Raw genomic sequence first — 24,484 nt, forward strand, 5'->3', positions numbered from 1 at the left:
GACGGTATTCATCGTGAGTCATTACTTAAAATCCTTAAAGAATTTGGATTACACCAGAAACTCAATTATCTCGTTGGCGTTACCCTCAAGAACACTAGAGCAAAAGTTAAAATTCCGAGGAGAGTTGTCTGAATCATTTGAAATCCGGGCTGGACTTTGACAGGGGGATGGTCTCTCACCAATACTGTTTAACTGTGCATTGGAGAAAGTCGTGCGAGAATGGTCTAAGAAATGTCAGCCAAACATCAAGATTGGCAAAAATATCAAACTCAATTGTCTAGCATTTGCAGATGACCTTGCAATACTTGCAAGTAGTGTGGGAGAGGCTGAACTCCAAACTGAAGAATTAGAACGAATAGCAGCAAAAATTGGATTACAAATCTCCTTTGAAAAGTCGGAAATGATGCCATCCTTCAAAATGGAAACCTCACCTATCACACTGACTAATAACAAACAAATTAAGGTTGTTAATAAATTTAAATATCTTGGAGAGATTATAACTTCGAACTTAAAAGAGAAAATATCAGTTGAAAATAGAATTACCAAATTAAAACAAGCATAACACATTACTTGGCCAACCTACAGGAAAAAATCTCTCTCGATAAATGCAAAATTTATACACTACACTCCGTTATTAAGCCTGAAACAACCTATGCTAGTGAAACCTTATTCAATTTGAATACGAAATCAACTACAGATGAATTACAGAAAATAGATAGACGAATCATTAGAACAATTCTAAACAAAAAACACCAAGTAGATGGACAATGGCGATTACTACCTAATGAAGTTGTATACCAGGAGACTGAGTCTGTAATAGATACAATGCCAAAAAGAAGAGTTGTTTTTTTTTGGTCACATATCACGACTGCCAGAGACTAGGATACTCAAACATTTATTCAACTACTTTTGGAATAGTAAAACTAAAAATCTCTGGTTCAATGAAGTCCAAGAAGATTTAAATGAATTAGGCTTGACAATTTAACAAATTGAAAACAGAAGAGAAGAGGATCCTGAGAAATAACGACGTGAGACTTAAACTGAAGACCTATACACTCAGACAGTACAACATAACTGACGAAGAACGGGCTGCCAGGTCAGAGAGAATGAAATATTTCTGGGAACAAAAGAAGAAACATCAACCAAATTTGTAACCAATATTCATAAAACTTGACTGTATATAGATTGATTTCAGTGCTTCAATGTGGACATATAATAAATACATTTTTAAAATATTAGAAAGTTTTTTCTTATTATTAAATCTAGTCTCTGGTTCTCTATCAGTGACTTTTGTATTGCATTTTCGGCTTCCGCCATGATCGTGATTGCGTCTTTAAGTTTGAATTGAACGGGCCAGTTGAATTTGGGACCTTTCTCCATAACATTTATTTCGGACTTATCAAAATGGGTCTTTGAATTATTAATAACAGGCTCTTGAAATACAGGAATGGTTGAATGAGTCCGATTGTTATGATCCGTAGACGAGGGAGAATCAGCCTCAGTTCTCTTACTATTGCACCTAAGTATTAGTTTTGTTGACTAACTTGTTCTGTTTATCTACAAGTAGGTATGCAATTTCATCATTTACGTAATTTTGAAATGAATTTATAATCTTCTGAGGTTAGTTTATTCAGTAAAACCTTATTTGGACGTTCCTGCAGGGGACAAGGAAAGAGAATGTGTTAAGCGAGAAAACATGGCCTACTACCAAATACATGAATCCGAACTATCCAACAGGGATACGCTTTCTTTTTTTTCTTTTTTTTTCGGTGTGAGAACTCTTTACATTGTGTATGTACGGGTACAGTGAACGAGATAGGCTATATACTGTTTCTAAAGATGACAGTATTAAAAGGCACGAAAAAAGACAAGAGAACAAATATGAAAATCTTTTCCAGTAGGGCGTATTAAATAACAACGGTGTATAAGGTGTAGATCACTAGACAACAAATTGCACAGGGGTCCATAAAAGTATAAGCGCATTATTTGCAGATCACACACTTCGTAAACAAATGTCAGCTGAAGTCTTATGTTTTGGACCAGTAGGTTATTTAGCATTGTTTTCTAGTCACACTCTTCGACCATGAATTACTTGCAGGTTAAACTTGGCCATGTGCGAGAGGATGGCTATAATTGTCATCTCGAATGCGATGCAGCAACACTTTGATCGACTCGAGTTGAAACTCAAAGGTGCGAGTTTCAACATACATGTCACTGTTGAAAGATGTGGATGCTTGTCCTCTTCCTGGAATTTAATTTTGTCTTCTTTAGTAAGGGAATATCACAACTTTTCAGTATCTATAACTGGGTACACAATAATATGACCACACTAGTCAACTTAACATGATTGTGATCGTATCCGTATGTAGGCTCTCGTGTGACAAATATTCGCTACCTTTCATTGTATGGCTCAGCACGGAATAAATTTCTGAACTTCTGAAAGGAATGTGAAACACAAGCATAAACAGGAGAGCAATGAACTTTTCTGTGGCTAACTGCTTCCTTCCCAAAGGTGTAATTTACCCTGTAAAGTTCAGGAATTCAAGGCCATTTCTAGCTTTTGTACAACTTTCTCAGAGCGGCCTCTTGTGGGGAGGGCTCTAATCTGTGTTGGAAATATGCTCCTTACACAAGGGATGACGAACATTTTCAAGGCTAGGAAAAGTGTGCTCGTACTACACGGTAATATTGAAAATCCGACGCGATAAGGGCGGTACAGTAGAAGTCCGCTATAGCAAGTACGGCACATAACGAGAACCCCGTTATAACAGCAATTTTTGTCTGCTCCTTCAAAATTCCTACATTAAACTGTGTGTTATCCTTCGGTTACAGTGAGAGCCCTATCACTGACGCATTCATTATTACGAACGATTAAGTGTGCACGATTTTTTCCATTACCGATATTTATGCACCACAGCGATTATGTTGCATGCAATTGGTCACATTTGGTATCATTTCCTTGCTGTGTCCACTAGCGAGCTCTCTCGTCGACATTCGAAGGTGATGTCGGAGTCTATTAGTAATACCTGTTGACTGCTGTTCCGTAAAGAAAATTTGAAATGTAAAAGAAAATGTTGTAATAAATATGTAAATTATGTGTCCGATAACAGTATTAACTCGCTAAAATAAAGGCTGAATAAATTATCTCTTAATTTTAATGCTAAATACTGCAATCAATTCCAAATTTTGGGATACACCTCAAGATATGGCAGAGTGCATCATTGATTGGAGAGATTAGTTTGTTTTCTTGCATCTGGTTAAATTACAGAAAGGCTACTATCATGTAAATTTATAGCGAGAAGGTTAGCATTCCTCTACTAGTGCTCTAAGTATGTTTTCATCATGTGTATAGTACGGATAAGTTAGGATAGGTGACGGTGTTTGAATAAGAAAACTGATATGTTAGCCACAAAATGCGATCAATCATCTTCGTATGGTATAGTTTTCTCACTACACTCAACTCTCGATTTACCGTAATCGGATCAACCGTGTTGTGGCTTAACCACGATCCCAATAGCACTAAAAATGCATGAGTGTTAGGAGTTACAGTAATACAGAATTACAAAGGATTGGAATAATCAGCAGATACCAACATTTATGCAAATTTTTTCCCTCCCAATGTCACTGCAATAATCCAGCCTATCGACCACGTAATATCTGCACTTAAAAGAAATGATTGGTCATCTCTTCTTCAAAAGAGGATTGAAGAGGGCAATATTTTCAAAACTTTTTGGAAACAATTTACAGTTCTCAACACAATTTATGAGATTTATTCAGCTTCAGTAAAAAACAAAACCATTGACATCTGTGCGGTCTTGGGAAAAAATCATCCAAGGTATTTCTGAAGACGATGGGTTTCTCAGATTTGATGAAGCTGATATAGTGTAGTACAGTGATTGAAGCCATAAAGACTGTCCCAGGAGGAGAGGAAGTTAATGAAGACAATATTCATCAGTGGTTCTATTGTGACCAGAACGACCAAGGCTACGAAGAACTGACAGACGAACAGATTGTTGACAAAGTAAAGGGCAGGGAGGGAGCGGGAAGTGAAAGTGATGAGGAGGGTGAAACAGATGCTTATGCTGCACAAGCACAACAAACAGTTATGCATGGGGCTGTCTTGGCAAATGTCGAGTCATTGCTGGAGTACATCGAGGGCCAGGATGATGCTGTCATCACCGAAAAACTTGTTTTGAGAAACCTGAGAAGCAAAATAAAGAAAAAGTTTCTTGGCACAAAAGCAGAAAACCATGACTGATTATTTTCAGAAACAGTAAAGTTAGGTAGACTGAATATTTTTCTTCTTCCTTATTAGGTAGTTTCAACGAAAAGAGCTGTTTATTTTTCCGTTTATTAATTTTCCTAAGTGCTACTTTTACTGCAACGTATTGGGTAAGTTAATAAAAAAACAATACAATAGTATCATTTATTATCATTTTAAGTGTACTTTCAGAACGCCTGTTCTATTTTTAAATATTTGCGGGTTAACCACAATTTTACTTATCCGGGAAGCCTTAACCCTACATTATCCCGGTTAATTGAGAGTCGAGTGTATGTTCATTTGTGAGCTCTCTCGTTGACATTCAAAGGCGATGTTGGAGTCGATTAGTAATAACCGTCGACTCCTGTTCTCTAAAGAAAATTGGAAATGAAAGGGGATAATATGTTTTCATAATAAATGCGTAAATAATGTGGCCGAGCACAGTTATACACTTGTTAAAAATAAAGGCTGAATTAAACGATCTCTTAATGTTATATACTGATTTTTTTTTTTTTATTTTTTTTTTTTTGCTAGGGGTTTTACGTCGCACCGACACAGATAGGTCTTATGGCGACGATGGGATAGGAAAGGCCTAGGAGTTGGAAGGAAGCGGCCGTGGCCTTAATTAAGGTACAGCCCCAGCATTTGCCTGGTGTGAAAATGGGAAACCACGGAAAACCATCTTCAGGGCTGCCGACAGTGGGATTCGAACCCACTCTCTCCCGGATGCAAGCTCACAGCCGCGCGCCTCTACGCGCACGGCCAACTCGCCCGGTATATACTGAAATTAAGTATGGATGTGATACACCTCAAGACATGGCAGAGTACGTCACTGACTTAAGAGGATAATTCATATTTTCTCGCATCTACTTACATTTTGGAAAGGCTATTTACATTTTTATCGCGGAGGTTATCATAAAATCAGAAATCCGTAACTTGAGAAAAAGATTCGGCACTCTCGAGGATCTCCTATAGAAACAAGGTGATATGCTGGACCAAGCTGAACAATTCAGTTATGGGAACTGTCAAACTGTCTCTTAATACATGGTGTTTCAGGAGAACCGTTGGGGAACGTTTATGAGAAATCCTTCAATATTTAAAAAAATAAATGATTCATTGATATCTCTATGAATGATGTCAATAGCTGTCATAGACTGAAGCCCAAACATCTGTTGATTTAGTCGGGCAGAGAAATCGCCCTATTCTCACAAAATTCCTACGCTGTCACAGTCATGATAGAGTGTAGCGTGTGAAGTGTGCATTGAAAGGAAGTGATTTTCATGAATGAGTTCCCTATGAGTGTTAGGAAGATTGTATCTTTGGGCCCTTAAATTGTTGGAGCCAGGATGAAAGGATTTGTGTGTTAGAGAAAAAATTAAAGTTAAATGCATTAATCTCCGAGCAAGTTGTCCATGCGGTTGGGGTCACATAGTTGTGAGCTTGCATTCGGAGATAGTCAGTTCGAATTTAGAATCCCTGTTGTAACTACAAAGATGCACACACAAAATGATGTTTTATTTACAATTTATGTACACACACACTAATAACTGCCGTCTTGAACAAAACACTGCAAAGGAGGAGGAGACAGCAACACTTGCATGTCAACCAACTATCAACTCAACAAAGTTCACATACTTGACTTCAAACACTCGGCAGCGACTTCCACTACAAGTCTTGTTAAACAACTCCACTCAACCCTCAAGACTGCCTCTTTATATACATTGCCTGGCCAGGCTTCTAGAAGAATGACACCATATATTTTCTCGTAATTTTGAGAGTCTCCAATTACGTATTTACAATGAATGGAATTTTCTGTAACTTTCCATTTCCAAAGATACGTTGTTCTGGACTATTACCCTGTGTTGCATAACATTGCATTATTTACTGTTAATTACAGTACATGTTCTTACATTAAATAAACTCATATTAATATACATACATAGAGCAGTTTTTTCTTGACATAACCGCACAAATAATACGATTATTAATAATCTTGACCATGGTGGCCGGGATTGGATCCGTATTGACTTAATAACAGTAAATATGTTGGAAGATGGTCCGCCTAGTCAATACTATTTATTTATTTACCTTTCACCTTAATATCTAGTACATGTTTCGAGAATATTATGCATTCTCTTCCTCAGCTAGTGGATTAAAATTCAGTATACAGTAAGACCTGATTAAAATAGGGGGGGGGGGGGGGGGGGGGGCATTAAAAATTCAAAGCAATGAGTCTTACAATGTAACACTTAAAAATTTTGGATGGTACAAACATAGAATTAAAATCCCATCTTGTCAAGTACAAATTAAAAACACAATATAGTAATGTCTAATTAAATACAACGTCTTATGATGATATGAATTCACAGTATCCTTGAAGTTGCCTTGCGTAGTTCAAAAAAGTTGACTTAGGAATGAATGAAATTGCATTAAAAACTTGAAGTCCTGCCGATATCCACCGTTAATGGGTGTTAAAATTATGTCTATTTAAATTAAAATATGGACACAGCTTCGTATAATGATGTGAATTTACGGTGTCCTTGGAATTGTAATACTATCTTGCGAAGTTCAATTGGATTTGTACAAGAATAAATGAAGTTGCATTAAAACTTGGAGTCCTGCCATTATCTTCGGTTAATAGGTGTATTATCCAGCCAGGTTGAAAATAGGTTAAGATGGTCTATAAAAAGGAAAGGAAATAGAAATTAACAAAAAGGCTCCGACATGAACAAATGAGAATACAACGGGGCAAAAATATTAAACCTTACCAGTGTGATGATGTAAATATTACGTGTGGCGTGCATATGTTGGATAGATGTGAAGGCACCTGGTGTTGTATGGCAACTGGTTACGGAATTACATTGTGATGCGCGGTGGATGGAAAGAGGGGTAGAAGGAACCGCCCCTGATACTATAGTCATACTTCCCCCCTTACACGCTTGACGTCATTCTCTTTTGGCCTCTTACTAGGGTATAGGGTTATCAATTTAAACAACTGATTGTCTTCTGCAATGTGTTCATTTAGGCTGTTCTCATTATCAACTTTTTTGAACTACCCAAGGCAACTTCAAGGATACTGTGAATTCATATCATCAAAAGACGTTGTATTTAATTAGACATTACTATATTGTGTTTTTAATTTGTACTTGACCAGATGGGATTTTAATTCTATGTTTGTACAATCCAAAATTTTTAAGTGTTACATTGTAATACTCATTGTTTTGAATTTTTAATGAGGGCCCCCCCCCCCCCCCCACTATTTTAATCAGGTCTTATTGTATACTGAATTTTAATCCACTAGCTGAGGAAGAGAATGCATAATATTCTCTTAACATGTACTAGATGTTAAGGTGAAAGGTAAATAAATAAATAGTATTGACTAGGCGGACCATCTTCCAACATATTTACTGCAAATAATACGATCACGATTTATACCAAATACAGTCTGTATGTAACCACGTAAATAAAATAATAATATTCAAACTCGATATTTTCATTATTTACCCATGCATCATACCAGTCTATGGACTGATGACTCGAACAACAAAAACCCATGGGTTAGAGAATTGTTTCCAAGTTACACTAGTCCATTACACGTGCATCATCACCCCTGTTGGCAACACTGAAGGAGGTTTTCCATTTTCACACTAACCAAATGCTTGAACTGTACTTTAACCTTTTCACTGCCGAGTTTTGATGACCAGCCAAGCCCTGTGGGCCAGGTGTTTTTTTTTTTTTAAGAGAAGAATCCCTTTGACAAATACATATTTACTGATACTATTAATGGAATGCATATCGCGCCCTTAGCCCTGCAGCCCAATACAATATCGGGGATGAAGTGAGATTATATTTTACACCATATTTTTACGACCGGATGCCCTTCCCGATGCAAACCTCAGTTGAGAAGATAATGAATAATGAAATGAATGAAGATGATGAATGAAACTGGGTACAGAAGTGGAAGGAATCTGCTGTGGCTTATGAATAGGATCTCTCCCGGCATTTGCTTGGGAGTATGAAAGGGAAACCACAAAGAAAAGAAATTCTCAGGACAGCTGATGGTGAGGTTCGAACCCACTCGCCTTCCAAGTGCAGAGCTTGGCTCCATAGCCGTAGCATGTTAATACACACGGCTACTCCACTCGGTGATACTATTACTGAAATATAATATAAAATTCTTGATCCAAGAACTGGTAATATCAAAATCATTTACATTTGGGGAAAAAATAATTTATCTGAGGAAGGGGTGACAATTCTGCACGAGACTCATCGATACTACTTTGTCTCGCACTTTCTTGTAGTTCAGTATCGCCACTTAGATATTCTCCATCTTCATTATCAAAATATAGCTCTCCAGAATCACTATTTATGAGGAAACATTCAATTTCTTTGTCAACAAGAGATAAATGTATACTTCAAGGCGCCATGATGGTTACACGTTAGCGGGAAACCTGTTCCACTCCAACGAAGCTGAAATAACACCAGATCGCTTTCAAAACATGCAAAATGGAGTGGTATATCTGCAGTACAGAACTTCTTTGAGCATTTCCACGGAATCTAAAAGCATGACACTATATCGCGTTCATTTGTGGGATCGTATATATACGGGTTTGGCAGACGTGGCACGGCGTTCAATAACGTATATATACGGGTTTGGCGGTGAATGGGTTAATTAAGGCCTCAGCTGCTACCTTCCCAGTCCTATCCCTTTCCCATCCTTCTGTTGGCAAAAACCTTTGATTTGTTAATGTGACATTAAACAAGTAGGAAAAAAAGGGGGGGGGGGCAATAAGCGAGCATATGATGGAGAAAATATCATAGCTGTAAGTGTGAATACCAGTGTAGAGAGAGTGTGATTGGTTTTGTTATCTAACGTTGTTAGACCAATACATCTCCAGAGTCAGTAGCCTGCATACCTATCACCTCGCTCTTCCCCTCCATGCCTCATGGCTGTGGGATTCTTGCTGAATAGAGCAGCTTTCCTGTCACTCGAGTGCCTTTCGCTGTCGTCAACTAAATTCTCAATCCCTTTTAGTCCATATGAAGAGTTACAAGCACTTAAAATTTGTCCAATAAATGTTACAGAAGTGTAACTATTAATCGTGAAAAGTTATTGTTTATTGTAATTCAAATGATGGATACATTACCGGGGAAAAAAATTAGTACACTGGAAAGACGACATTGATTTTGATCCAATGGCGGCAGATGCCGATAGTACATGTACTGATGATGGTTTCAACGTCGTCCGCCAACATATAGCGTAGTGACATAACTGTCAGAGTGCCACCTGCGTGTACCCTTGAATAGGAAATTTTTATAGTCATAAGGCTCAGTGTGATGTAAACGTGTGAAGCAAACAGGTGCCATGCCATGGAGATGCACTCGTGCTTCCTACAGCCAACTGAGCGAGTTTGACGGGTCAAATTGTGGCTTTCCAAGTGGGGGATTGGTCCTTTCGGAGGATTGCCATACAAGTTGGATGTGCTGCATCAGTTGTGCGATGATGCTGGTTGTAATGGTCACGTGAACATTCTCACACCCATAGACGAGGTTCTGGACGTCCACGCAGCACAGACATCTGCCAAGATCGCTTTATTGTAGGGGCAGCAGGGGCAGATCGTACAGTTACCACAGCACAGATGAGATGGTTTGTGAGCCCAGAAGTGGCAACACGAACTGTTGCCAACCAGTTACTACCAGTGGGACCACGGGCACGCACACCTCTAGCCCGTCTTCCACTCACGCCACAGCATCGACGTGCACGGCTCGACTGGTGCCGTCAAGGGATCACTTGGAAGATGGAATGGCAGGCCGTGGTTTTCAGCGATGAAAGCAGATTCTGCCTGCATGCAAGTGATGGTCGTTTGCGCATAGAATGTAGACCTGGCAAGCGCTATCTTGCAGAGTACATTCGTCCAAGACACATTGGCCCCACCCCAGGCCTTATGGTCTGGGTTGCGATAAACTACAATTCTCGTTCACCTTTGGTGTTTGTGGAGGGAACGCTGAGCAGCACTCAGTGCGTGCAGAATGTTGTAAGACCCGTTCTTTTGCCATTCTTGCAACTGGAAGGTGATGTGTTGTTCCAACAGAATAATGTTCGCCCACAAACTGCGCTTGAAACTCGGCATGCTTTACAAGATGTGCAGCAACTTCCCTGGCCTACACGATATCCAGACTTGTCTCCCATCGAGCACGTGTGGGATATGATGGGATGACAACTGACACGTGCGACTCGTTAACCCACAACTCTTGCAGAACTACGTGAAGAGGTCGAACAGGCATGGAATAATGTATCCCAAGACAGTATTCGCCATCTGTATGGTCGAATGGATGCCAGAATCGGTGCCTGCATTGCCGCCTGTGGAGGATACACCACTTACTAATATGGGTGTCTAAGCATGGATCGACACCTGGTACCTCAGTACCGCTTGAGCTATTGATCTATAAATGTAATCATTTCGTGTACTCCATAGGCACTGTTTCAGCAATAAATCTTGAGTGAATTGAAAACTCCAAGAGGGTGTAGTTTTTTTTTCTTTTTTCTGGCAGTGTAGATGAGTATATGCAAATTAAAGAAGTCACATACACTAATCCTCAATCAATGTCATCATTGATCTACATTTAGGGCTGTTGCCCAGGTGGTGGATTCCCTATCAGTTGTTTACCTAGCCTTTTCTTACATGTTTTAAAAGAACTTTGAAATTTATCAAACATTTCCCCGGATAAATTATTCCAATCCCTTATCCCTCATCCTGTTTTAGTGTACTTTTGTGGTGTTAAATTACTTCTGTATGTTTACTTCATGAACCATTAATGAACAAAAGAAATGTGTGATAAAGAAATGGTTAAATTAGCTGAATTACTATTTCTTTACAAACCTGGTAATGGAGATTCCTAGAAATCGTTTTCCAAGGGGATGCTGAATAATTGTATCCCGGGTCTGACAATAAACCACTTATAGATCATTATCAAGAGTTCTTTCGCAATGATCCTTTCTCAGAAGATGCTAATGAGGCTGGAGAAATATTAATGAATGCAATATCTTAAGACAGGAAGAAGAGATGGTATGATCTGATGCAGAATCTTGACATGAGACAGAATAGCAGACATGCACGGACCATTCTGAAGAATCTTAGTGAAGACACTTTAGTTTTGAAATAAAACTTTTCTCAAGTTACTGTTAATCAAGTGGTGAGCTAGCTTCTGCAAGTAAGAATAGAACATGAGTGACCAGAGATACTCCGCATGATAGTACCTACTTTCAGACTCCAGTTACAGTAGAAGTACTGAAACAGGCCGTATAGACTTCAACACCTCACAAGTTGCAGGACTAGATAGACTGAAGATGGGCCCACCCCATTACAATGGCTGTTAGAACTAATAAACTGTTGCTGCACAAACATAAAAATCCTGAAAATCTGGTAGAAAAGCACAGGTTATAGCTCTATTACAACCTGGGAAGGAAGTTAACAATCCTAAGAACTTCAGGCTAATATCAATGTTGTGCCATACATTCAAACTGTTGGAAAGAAAGAATCTAAATAGAATTAGCCCAGTCCTTGAGGAGAAACTCATAAAAGAGCAAGCAGGTTTCAGAGCTGGAAAAATCTTGCTGCAGCCAAATTCTTAATCTAACACAGCACATTGAAGATGGGTGTGAGAATAAAGTTATAACTGGAGTAGCATTTATCTGTTTATTTGCAGATTATTACATCATAGAACATAAATTGCTTTTGCAGAAATTTTATCAACTAACTAATGACTTCCAACTCATGCCCCTTATTCAGATATTCCTTCAGAACAGGCTTTTTTTTTGTTGCTTTTCAAGGCAAGAACTGAAGATAGCAGACACTAGAAGAATGGGCATCCTCTAGGAGTTATCACCTGCATTGTATAACATGTTCACCAACGACCAGCAAATCTTGGAATACATGTGGTACTTCATCTATGCTGATGACACCACTCTAACAGTGCAGTGAAAAAGTGTCAAGGAATTGGAATAGAAACTTGAATTAGTCTGACACCGACAGATATCACCTGAAACCAAATGCTTCAAAAACTCAAGTGTGTGCCCTTTATCTGTGCACCAGGGAAGCTAACAGATAACTGGATGCATCATAGTGCAACCAAAAGCTTCTGCATAATTGAATACCAGCGTACCAACTATCCTTCAGATGCCACTGTCTCGAGGTGAAATAAAAGATGTGTGCTCATAATAACATTGTTCGCAAGCTTTCAGATAGTTAGATGGGTTACTCGGCCATCTATGCTCAGGACATTTGTTCTGGGAATCTGCTTTTCAGCAGGAGAATTTGCAGTGCATCTTGTAATGCCAAACAAGTAGATATTGTCCTCAGCAAAGCAGTTAAAATAGTAACTGAATGTCTGCGATAAACTCCTGTAAGCACTGTTAGGCATAACTCCTCCTTGCATCTGTAAGAGTGTGCCTGCCAATGTAGAAAGAACAAAACAGCACATTGATATTTATCACCTACTTTGAGGACACAAACATGCTCCTCGAAGTCTTTGGTGATGGGAACAGCTTCCTATAAATAAATATTTGCCCCAATTTGTCCTCTTGAATTCTAATTTTTTATTCATATTTCCTCCCTTTAAAAGCTCCAGTCAAAGCTTATTCGTCTACTAATGACATTACACGCCATCTCTCCACTGACAGCTAGGAGCATACCACATGACATGGGAGGTTTGGTGGTCAACCAATTGGGTGGGATAAACCCTAGCAGTAAAGGCTTTCCTCAGGTGGTGGTGGTGGTGGTGGTGGTGGTGGTGGTGGTAGGAGGCATGAGTTTTAGGGATGAAACAAATCCATTTGCCCAGGATGGCAAGGCTGTATGGTGGAGGTAATTTTGTTTGAATGAGTGATTTACCCAGCTACCTAATTTGTTAGATAAATGGCTGTGACCGTGGTTCAGAACGGACCAAAAATCATCCGGATCCAGACTCTTACGACCTACACTGAACATAAATAAACTAGTCTACTTGATGGAAATGATAAGATGAAGTCACACATATTTAATAAGGCACCAATTAATAAAATTGAGAAAAAGAAGTTCGAGTTATTTTATTACTAATATATACAAACACATAATTAAAAGACTGCGGCGGAAGGCCGATGAAAACTCATTAATAACATAGACATACACAGGATAAAGGATACAAGGATGGTGGTAGGCTGGAACTTACGGACGTTGATTTCTTTACTTATTGGAGTTTTTTAAGATTGCAATAGGGAATTCCTATCACCTGGAATTCCCCTTCTCAAAATTACTCTTGTGATTGACGTTGTTGAACAATATTAATCTCATTTAAGCTCCTTCTGCTTGCCTTACTTTCATTGTTGTTCACCACAAAATCAGTTGCTATTATTCTCTGTTTCCAAGGCAACGTTCCTGGTGTAAAGCCTATTTTGCAGCTGGGCAAACATGGCGCCATAAGGAGTAAAATATAAGTGCAATGAACAAAGAAAAGGAAAAAGGTTTACGTCTACCTGGGGCACTTGATGTTGTGATAACAAAATGTCCTCCCACAAAAGAAAAAGGAAGGTTATGTATCGGCATACGAAATCAAAGAATTCAAATTAGAAACAAGGCGAGACATTAACACAGTCATGCAAAACTCAATCACACAAGTAGGGAGAATAGCTAGGAGACCAAAATATCGGATTTGGTACGTAATCGTACCACATGAAATAGAGCACCAATATTGAGTAGCTCTTCATATATCTCATACGACAGTAGAATTCCATCACTTAACTTCCGTACAAATACACATGTTTCTGTGACAGATAAATTAACACAGTTTGGGTTCATAATACTTTACCTTGGCAGAACGTGTGGGCTGATATGCAGCATAGCACACACGACTGAACCAACAATGCGTACCAAATAAAGGTCTCCAGTAAGCCATGGCAAATAAAAGAAATGGGCACGAAACCAAATGTCATCAAAATATCTCTCATTGTTTATAATTAAGTTACAACGAACACGAAAGGAAAATAAACCAAAACAAGGACACTGCCACTCAAAATGGGCTGGCTAAATTATGAAAGAATGATAAAAATAAAAATGACTAAAACTCTTCACATAAAGGGATGCAAAAAGGAAACAATAACTCAGGCTATCGTGTCCGCCAATACACAGTTCTCAATCAAAACATTAACTTTGCATGAGGTTAAGATACTACTAAATATAAATTATGAGCCTTCCATCTGGAACTATGCCTTACGTACCATGCAAATACGGAGTTCATTGCAGCATTCAACCTAGTCAGATTATATATCGTAACATTTCATATAAGGAACACAATCCCCCATCAGGATAGTAAAAGACAAAAATCAGGTTAGCAAAATTCACAGAATAGAATAGTTATACAGGGGATCAAAGATATTCTAACAGAGATGACGGAGATCTCGAGCGATCTCACTGCCATCTGTTGTGACCACCATATTAAAATCTCACAACATTAATAAGACAGAAGAGAAAATAAAGTCTAGAAAAGGTTTCTTGGCTCAGTGAGAACTGTTGTTCTGCAGATAATGCTGATGGTTGGTGGATTTGGTGTGTAAAGGGGTATTGGTACTGCCATCCTAGAGGTTGATGTCAAGGAAAGTGAGAGAAGGAGGAATCTACCAAGTAATGCTGTAATTAAAGTTGAAGCCGTACAGAAATGACTTTTTTCTTCATTGTGCCACAGGAGAAAGACATCAATGAATCTCCACCAGACTAGGGGCTGGAGAACCCCAGTAGTAAAGAACCCCTTCTCAAATTTTCCCATGAAATGGTTGGCATAGTAGCAGGCCATCCTGGTGCCCTCAGTATGCTTCAAATCTAGTGGAATAATTGTTCCTTTAAGTTGGAAAAATTGTGGGTTGGGATGTATTGTATAAGATTTCTGGAAAATGACCGGTGACATGAATATTAGAGCCTAGGGAAGGTATAAAGGGTTGAAGATGTTGGTCAGCAAGTGCTGAAATGGGTTCTGTGGAAGAACCTTGGCTGGAAATGATGGGCCTTTTACGATTCTCTGCTCTCAGTCTGTTTCCTGTACATTTTTGTTTGCTTTCTTACCTGAGTAATTACTTGAGTTCATATGCCAACCTGTTTGTACATACCACTAAATTTGAGAGACCATGATTTGTGTATACTGCTTTGAAATTAATTCTTCATTTAGTTAATTTTATCTTCTTCTCTCGCTGTTACAGATGATACTGGAGGAGCTCGCAGCCAGTCTGTTGGACCACTCTGCAACTCTGGCATTAAGGTTATTGGAATGGAAAATAGCATCAACAGTTCTGGTGGGTGATGTATTAATGACCTTTAATCTTGAAATATGTTATTTGTTACATGTCATAACCTCGTTATTTCCTTTGTTAAGTACACCACAAACCTTCCTGGAAGTATGGCGGTGAGTCATGTCTGAAGAAGCGGCGTACGACACCTTGGGCTAGGGGGCTTCTTAAGCATGGCAGTAAGAAGAAGAAATGTATGAGACGAGTTATTTCCCTCTCTTCCAGCAGTGTATCGACTGCTTCCCCTCGGACGGTGAGTTCAAACTAAAAAACTGAGTCACATGAGCAATAGTTTGTAAATAGGGCGTGTGCTGTAACTTACATGTAAACAGAAGTGATAAAGTAATTTGTGACAATAATGGCTGAATCCTTGTACAGAACATCAGGATTTCTGTCTTTCCAGACACCATAATTTGATTGTAAGTTGAGAAGTACCTTATTTGTGTGTTCAAATATGTATATGCTAGGGTAAATATTTATCAATCAATCAATCAATCAATCAATCAATCAATAACTACTGATCTGCAGTTAGGGCAGTCACCCAGGTGGCAGATTCCCTATCTGTTGATTTCCTAGTCTTTTTGTGAATGGTTGCAAAGAATATGGAAATTTATTGAACATCTTCCTTGGTAAGTTATTCCAATGCCTAACTCCCCTTCCTATAAACGAATATTTGCCCCAACTTGTCCTCTTGAATTCCAACTTTATCTTCATATTGTGATCCTTCCTACTTCTAAAGACACCACCTCAAACTTATTCATCTACTAAATGTCATTCCATGCAATCTCTCCACGGACAGCTTGGAACATACCACTTACAATATAGATATTGATTCCCATAGGGAACGTGAAGTATTTGTCCCGAATGAGTAAATTTGTAATGCCAAAATAAATGGTCCATTATTGGACATTATAAATTTTCTGGTTGCCAGTGTTTCGCCCCAGTGTGCGAAGTTGGACTCATGAGTTGGTAAATAGCACACCTACCAAGACGCATGATTAGTGCATACCATGGAGGCCACTGCATATGCTACTTGAAGCCACCAGCAGTGCCAATGCACTATGAGAGACTTTGTCTCATTACCAAAAATTGATTCCTGCCTGGCCATCAGATGATAGGGATATAGATTCTCATAGGGAACCATTCCAGAACCCTATCTGAAGTAATTGTTTAATTATTGTTTGGTTGAAGGAGCTATACCAAATGGAGAGTTGCTATAGTAGCCCCTGTGTATAGGGGAAAGAGTGATAAGCATAAAGCTGAAAATTATAGGCCAGTAAGTTTGACATGCATTGCTTGTAAGCTTTGAGAAGGCATTCTATCTGATTATATTAAGACATGTTTGCAAAATTAACTGGTTCGATAGAAGGCAGTTTGGTTTTAGGAAAGGTTATTCCACTGAAGCTTAACTTGTAGGACTCCAGCAAGATATAGCAGATATCTTGGATTCAGGAGGTCAAATGTACTGTATTGCGATTGACCTGTCTAAAGCATTTGATAGCGTAGATCATGGGAGGCTACTGGCAAAAATGAGTGCAATTGGACTAGACAGAAGAGTGACTGAATGGGTTGCTATGTTTCTAGAAAATAGGTCTCTGAGCATTAGCATAGGCGAAGCTTTACCTGTCCCTGTAATAATTAACAGTAGAATTCCTCAATGCAGTATTATTGGACCTTTATGTTTTCTTATATATATATAAATGATATGAGTAAAGAAGTGGAATCATAGGTAAGGCTTTTTTCAAATGATGTTATTCTGTATGTAATAATAAATGTTACAAGATTGTGATCAATTGCAACGTGACCTCGAAAATGTTGTGAGATGGACAGCATGCAATGGTAAGATGATGAACGGGGTTAAGTCAGGTTGGGAGTTTCACAAATAGCAAAAGTCCTCTCAGTTTTAATTACTGCGTTGATGGTGTGAAAGTTCCTTTTGGGATCATTGTAAATATCTAGGTGTTAATATAAGGAAAGATCTTCATTGGGTTAATCACATAAATGGGATTGTAAATAAAGGCTACAGATCTCTACAGATGCTTATGAGGGTGTTTAGGGGTTTTAGTAAGGACGTGAAGGAGAAGGCATATAAGTCTCTGGTACGACCCAAACTAGAGTATGGTTCCAGTGTATGGGACCCTCACCAGGATTACTTGATTCAAGAGCTGGGTAAATTCCAAAGAAAAGCAGGTCGGTTTGTTGTGGGTGGTTTCCGACAAAAGAGTAGCGTTACAAAAATGTTGCAATATTTGGGCTGGGAAGAATTGGGAGAAAGGAGACAAGCTGCTCTACTAAGTGGTATGTTCCGAGCTTTCAGTGGAGAGATGGCGTAGGATTACATTACAGTAGTTGACGAATAAGTTTGAGTGGCGTCTTTAAAAGGAGGAAAGATCACAATATGAAGATAAAGTTGGAATTTAAGAGGACAAATTGGGGTAAATATTCATTTATAGGAAGGGGAGTTAGGGATTGCAATAACTTACCAAGGGAGGTGTTCAATAAATTTCAAATTTCTTTGAAATCATTTAGGAAAAGGCTAGGAAAACAACAGATAGGGAATCTGCCACCTGGGTGCCCTGCCCTAAAAGCAGATCAGCATTGATTGATTGAAGTGTAGGACTGGGAAAAAAGCAGCCTGTGGCATTAATACATTCACTTCTGGTGACACTTATACACATTCCTGCATTTATAACTGGTGTTATGAAATTATCTTAGTAATCAAAATTAGTCATTTAGTTGCAAAAGCAGCTCTCCAAGTGGTCAAATTTTCTGGAAAGACTAAAAACGTATACCATCTAGACAGATTGGTTTGTGGTGACTTGAATGAGCTTAACCCTAGAAGTGCCAAGTGTTTTTCCCTAAATGCCAGGCCATTTACCTATGCAGTGCACATTTATATTTTAAGCAAATTTAATCATGCTTAGGTAGACAAAGGTTAGACATGCAGCACGCCATATTACTCAGAAAACTTTATTTAACATGATCATATAAGTACAGTAGAAGTCTGTTATAGCGAGAATTCACAACAGCGCAAAATTTACTCGCTATAGCGGATTGTAGCTATATCAGATTTTTGTATAAAAATCAGAAAACCCTCCGTATACATTAAAAGCGGTATGAAACGGCAGTTAGTTTGTTTAAAGCTTGAGTTTGTGCGGATGATATTCACACTAGGGCTTACTTGTATGTAATTTTTCGAAATCCGATACTGCGTGAAAATATATGTTTAATTTAATTCTGAAAAATTACAGTGCTGTATTTCTCCGAATTTAAGACGACCCCCACTTTTTCCCTGATAAAATTTAAATCAGGCTCAAAAAGTGCTCTGTAAAATCATTTAATGCCTTTGTTGAACTGTACAGTATGCATTTTTAGACTATTTTTAGACACCGAACATTTTCTTTCGTTATGCCATATTGTTTGCGGCTGCACTATTAGTCTTTATTTTTGCGGGTTTAATGACCATTAACTTTAAATTGGCATCATAATACCGAAGGGAGCCCGTTTAAAATTTGCCGGCAGTACGGTACCTAGGCCTATTCTATGCGTCTCTTCAATACAACGATCTATCAGGAAAATTTCTTGCTCTCTATAAAACTGTTACTTTTACTCAGCACAGATATAACCGGCTACCGCTACACACGCCTAGCTTGCTGGGTTCGGCCAACTTCGGCGGCTAGCGATTTATAGGCCTAGTCGCAGACATTGATGGTCAACGAACGATTTTAATGCGCCGCGGTGTGGCAATTCCGCCCTTGCAGTTTTTGTGCACATACCTCACAATTTCATCTTCGAGTTATTTAAAGTGTCCTTGTTGCGCAACACTGAATGTATTTTGTAGCTATCTTTGTATTCACGCTAAAGTCAAATATTGGCATTAGTTAGGCCTATGCCATATTTTCTTGCGGCTTCACAATTATTCTACACTTTTGAGTGTTTAATAACCATTAACTTAAAATCGACATCATATTATCTACGAGAACCCGTTGAAAATTTCCCGGCAATACCTCTTCCACGTATCTTTACAACACGACTATCCATCACGAAAATATTTCTGCTGTCTATAAACTTTATTTTACTAAACGTCAGGTATAGTAGACGCGTTATAACTCTGACACGTAGTAGCCATGGCCTTCCTAAGAATTCGAAGCCTCGCATGTTTTGATGCCATTCTGTAGATTTGAGAAACGATTTTGTAGAGGCTAATAGAACTTCATTCTTTCTTCACTCTATCCCGAGGTCAAGTGACGTTACACACAGGCACTGTACAACCAGTTGCCACAGCTAGCGATGTATGATAAAGAGGCAGTCGTTTATTGTTAACGAGTTTAGTGTGTGCGCCCTCGCGCATGCGGGGGTGAAAGGAAGCAGTGTGGTTACTGCGGTAGTTGCCAGTGGTATCTATTAACTTACTGTTAGGCCGCATATACAAGACAATCCTCGATTTTTGCATTAAATTCTGAGAAAATAAATGTCGTCCTGGATTCGAAGAAATAACGGTGTCACTCAGTGGCGTATGCTGGGATCAAGATCACTAGACTTAGGTTACCTTCTTCGATAGTTGGTTTAGTGAATGTCGAGCCTTAAGTGTTTTGAGCTGCAGCCAATAGCCAACAGAGTAGCTTGCTGTGTTGTCAAGGCTGTTTCACAAGCTACTGCCCTGGCCTCTGCTACTGCCAATGCTCAACACCTGATCAGTGGAGTTGGTAGCCTAAGGTTTAGCATACTGAAGTCTGGCATTGTGGCTAAGTAGATAGAATGCTTGTGTTTGGTCCGATGGCTCCAGTTCAATTTTCAGAATCAAGCCCCTCATACTGTTCATTCCGCTGGCTTGGGGACTGGGTGTTTATGATGTCTTCGCCATTCATTTTATCCTCATTAAGTCGCCAAACAACCCTATACAGGTGCTATGGACCATTCTTCTTATTATTGTTTTAAATTAAAATGTTGAACTTTACGGTGGTCATATCCATCGTTCACTGGTTATGTAGCTTCCTCAGGAGATCTGTGGTGGTGTCCGACCAATGATCACGGGTGTGATTCCAACCAACAGAAGAGAACACTAAGCCAGAAAGATTGCATTTCATTTTGGCAGATCTACCTATAAAAATAAAATTATATTACTCGTATAACAGCAGCCCTGCAGTGTCTTCCTACAAGGATGTAGAAGTAAACGGGAGTGAAATACCACCACTCTGTTATCTATATAATTAGGTCAGAAGTGTGAGGTGAGGAAGTATATACGATGAGTAACGCATGGTTGATAGTTAGCGGTGGCGATTTGATGGACCGAAGCCTAGCACACCTATCCCCGCCCGTTCCCGCGCCTATAAGGCATACAGCAGCAATCCGCGCACAGTGAGTCGAGGAAAGAGGGACGAGAATCTGGACTGCAATATCAGTCGTGAAGCCTTGTTCTCGGAAATACATGCAACGTTTTTTCTTATTGCTTTCAAGGTTTGTTAATGGAACAATGTGTCCGATGCTTACATTATAATGTGCTTTAGATTTCCATCATTCGCATCTGAGGTTTGGGCTTCACTGATAGCCTTGGTAGCCCTCAGTATACGCCACTGGTATCACTCCAGAAGCTTTTGTGGCAAACATTTCAGTTTCCTTCTTCAAATGGCGTCACCTAACCTAACCGTATATGTATCATGAAAACATTTTTCAAACGCATGTAGAGAAATGATAACCTTCTCGCTAAAAAATTACATGGGAATAGCCTTTCCGAAATTTAACTAGACCGAGAAAATATAATCTAACCTCAGAAATTCTTACTTAATGTCAGTGTAGAGTATTAAAATTAAGCGAGCGTTTACTTAGCCTTTATTTCTAACAAGTTAACAACTGCTATCAGCCACATTAACACTTTATTACGAAAAGTGTTATCCTCTTTCATTTTGAATTTACTTTCAGAGAACAGCAGTCGACGGGTATTACTAGATGACTACGACATCGCCTTCGAATGTAAACAACAGAGCTCGCAATTGCACATAGGGAGAAAACTATACCGCACCAAAATAAATGATCGCATTTTGTGGCAAACGTTTCAGTTTTCTTATTCAAACACAGTCACCTAACCTAACTTAATCGTACTAGAGATGTATTATGAAAACATATGTCAAGCGCCAGTAGAGAAATGATAAACTTCTCGCTATAAATTTACATGATAACAGCCTTTCCGAAATTTAACCAGATGCGAGAAAATATAAAACTAACCACTGAAATCAGTGATCCACTCTGCCATATCTTGAGGTGTGTCCCATTCTTACTTAATTTCAGTATTAAGCATTAAAATTAAGTGATCGCTTAGTAGGCCTTTATTTTTAACGAGTTAACAACTGTTCATCATCATCGTCATCATCATCATCATCATCATCCTTTCCCTTTATCCAGCTGTAGCCGGGTAGGGGCAAATGTGGTTCGTCTCCACTTTCTTCTGTCTTTCCACCACTCCTCCTCCAACACTTTGTCCCAGTCCAGGTTTCTTTCTATAATGCTGCGTTGGATGGTATCCTTCCATCTCAATCGTTGTCGTCCACGGCCTCTCCTTCCTTGGATTTGCATTTCCATCACCTTTTTTGGCATTCTTTCGTCGCTCATTCGTTTTATGTGCCCAAACCATCTTAGTCGGCTCTTCTCTATTCTGTCATTCATTTTTTCCACTCCAATTTCTTCCCGGATTTTCTCATTCCTTATTTTGTCTCTTCTACTCTTCTGTATCATACTCTTCAAGAACTTCATTTCGGCTGCCTGTATTCGACTCTCATCCTTCTTTGTCATTGTCCAAGTTTCTGCTCCGTAAGTTGTTGTGGGTACGTAATACATCTTGTACATAGTATCCTTTGCTTCCATTGGCACATCTTTGTCCCATAACATGTTTCTTACACTATGATAGAAACAACTTCCAGCTTGAATCCTTTTACTAATCTCAGCATCCAGTCGAGCATTCTCCATTAATTCACTCCCCAGGTATTTAAACGTTTCCACTACTTCCAGGGGCTTGTCTGCAAGTCTAATCTGACCTTTCCCTTCTTTTTCCCCTCTAGTCATAACAAGTTTTACTCTTTTCTACACTTATTTTCAATCCACATTCTTCGATCTTCCCATTCACCACATTCAACTGTTCTTGAACCTTCCTGTCGTGTTCTCCCCAAATCACAATATCATCTGCAAATAACATCATATCCATTTCTCTTCCTCCATATGCTGCTTTTGCTGTTCTCATGTTGTCATCCATTCACTGATCTCTATACATGGATGGCTGGTAGCTTGGGTAGCAGTAAGCCGAATAGAAGATGACTGGCGTTGTAAGATGGCAGCGAGCGCACGGTGCAGTAGACCACGAGAAGCGCGCTTGCTTTGTTTATGCTTAGTTCAGTGACGCCAGGCCTCCTGATTGTAGTTCCACGGGTGTTCTGTGTTATTGCAATACCCCACACATTTACAATGGAATTAAGATGAAATACATCAGTGAAAAATCACTACTTTAGATATTTCACTCTCTGAATTGAAACCACATGTTACTTCTGCATGTTACTAAAATATAAACAAACAAGGGAGCCATGCTTATACCACTACGATTAACACAAATACGAATTTCTAAATGAAAATAATACAAATACATAATATATTTAAACTATCAAAGTAACATGTGTGGCAGATATAAATTGAGTACTACAGTAAAACCTCGTTAATTCGAAGTCGTTGGGACTAAAAAATCGGACTTCGAATTACGTGATTTCGAATTAACCGCAAATTCGCAATTCAGAAGTACCAACCCTTGCCGCGTTACAAAATATTCTAAGGCCCGTTACTGCATGCATTTAACCTTGATTCACAGTTTGTACCTTTGCCATGAAAAAAGAACTATTTCCAAAATGTATCCAAGAAGGTGCATTTACAGTATTCAAATAATACACTCGGATATCTCGCTGGTAAACATAACCTCACGCAACGAAAGAAAGAAAGAAAAAAAAAAAAAGCACGACCAAAGACGAGGAGAAATCTATGCTCGCTCCCATGTGCAAGTGCTTTATTAATTGGATTACTATACTGTATGCATTTTAGATGCCTTGTATTTACACAGAAAGTACCCGATGCCCTTAAAATAGAACTTTCCTATGACTCTATCACTGACTCTATCCTTGTACGATTTCCCGCCATGGCACTTCTCTCGTACTTCAGAAATGTAAACACTTGCCACGCCACGAAGTATTCTAAGACCCATTAATACCTGCAATCACCTCGATTCACAGTTTAAACCTTTCAAATGTCATGGAAAAAACTATTTCCGAAATGTATCCAACAAGGTGCATTTACAATGTTCAAATAATGCACTTGGATAAATCACTGACAAACATAACCTCACGCAACGAAAGAAAAAAAAATAGCACAATTCAAGACGAGGATGAATTATGCCGGTTCCCCTGTGCAAATGCATTATTTTTTTGGATTTTTTTACTGTTTGCATTTTATTTATAGATGCTTTGTCCTGGCATGGAAAGTGCCCGACGCTCTTAAAACATTGTGGCTTATCGAAGTTTCCTATGACGAGGGAATAAAGTATCTCGCTTCGATGTGCATTGCAACGCACTACTACGGCCCCCATCCCTCACACTGTACGATTTCCCGGCTGGCAATTTCTCCTTTAAAACAATAAGACCGTTTGGGCTCGCATTAAAATAAAGCAATGCAGTTTCACCGGCAATGTCAATATTGTTCGGTGCCTACGAATTTATTATATGAGCCACGTTTTTTCGTCAACTGTCGGCATCGCCAGTGTTCGCGGATTCTATTTTCCCGCGCACTGCATGTTGCGTGATATTACGGCGTTCCTTAAAAGGTTGAACACACAAGAATTCCGATTTCATTCAACTTAGCAATCATGAAACGCACTGTAGCAAGGC

The 24,484-nt window shown here is 39.0% G+C and overlaps 1 protein-coding gene across 1 annotated transcript in view; it reads left to right on the forward strand.

The window, feature by feature from the left end:
• The window catches only part of LOC136876441 (ATPase family AAA domain-containing protein 2), a 456,642-nt gene that overhangs the window by 354,546 nt on the left and 77,612 nt on the right, over nucleotides 1–24,484 (forward strand). Inside the window, exons 19-20 of the mRNA XM_067150416.2 lie at nucleotides 15,486–15,578; nucleotides 15,659–15,825. Coding sequence (XP_067006517.2) covers nucleotides 15,486–15,578; nucleotides 15,659–15,825 — 260 coding nt within the window. The remainder of the gene's footprint in view (nucleotides 1–15,485; nucleotides 15,579–15,658; nucleotides 15,826–24,484) is intronic.

The sequence above is a fragment of the Anabrus simplex genome, chromosome 6 (assembly GCF_040414725.1).
Source record: "Anabrus simplex isolate iqAnaSimp1 chromosome 6, ASM4041472v1, whole genome shotgun sequence".
Lineage (NCBI taxonomy): Eukaryota > Metazoa > Arthropoda > Insecta > Orthoptera > Tettigoniidae > Anabrus > Anabrus simplex.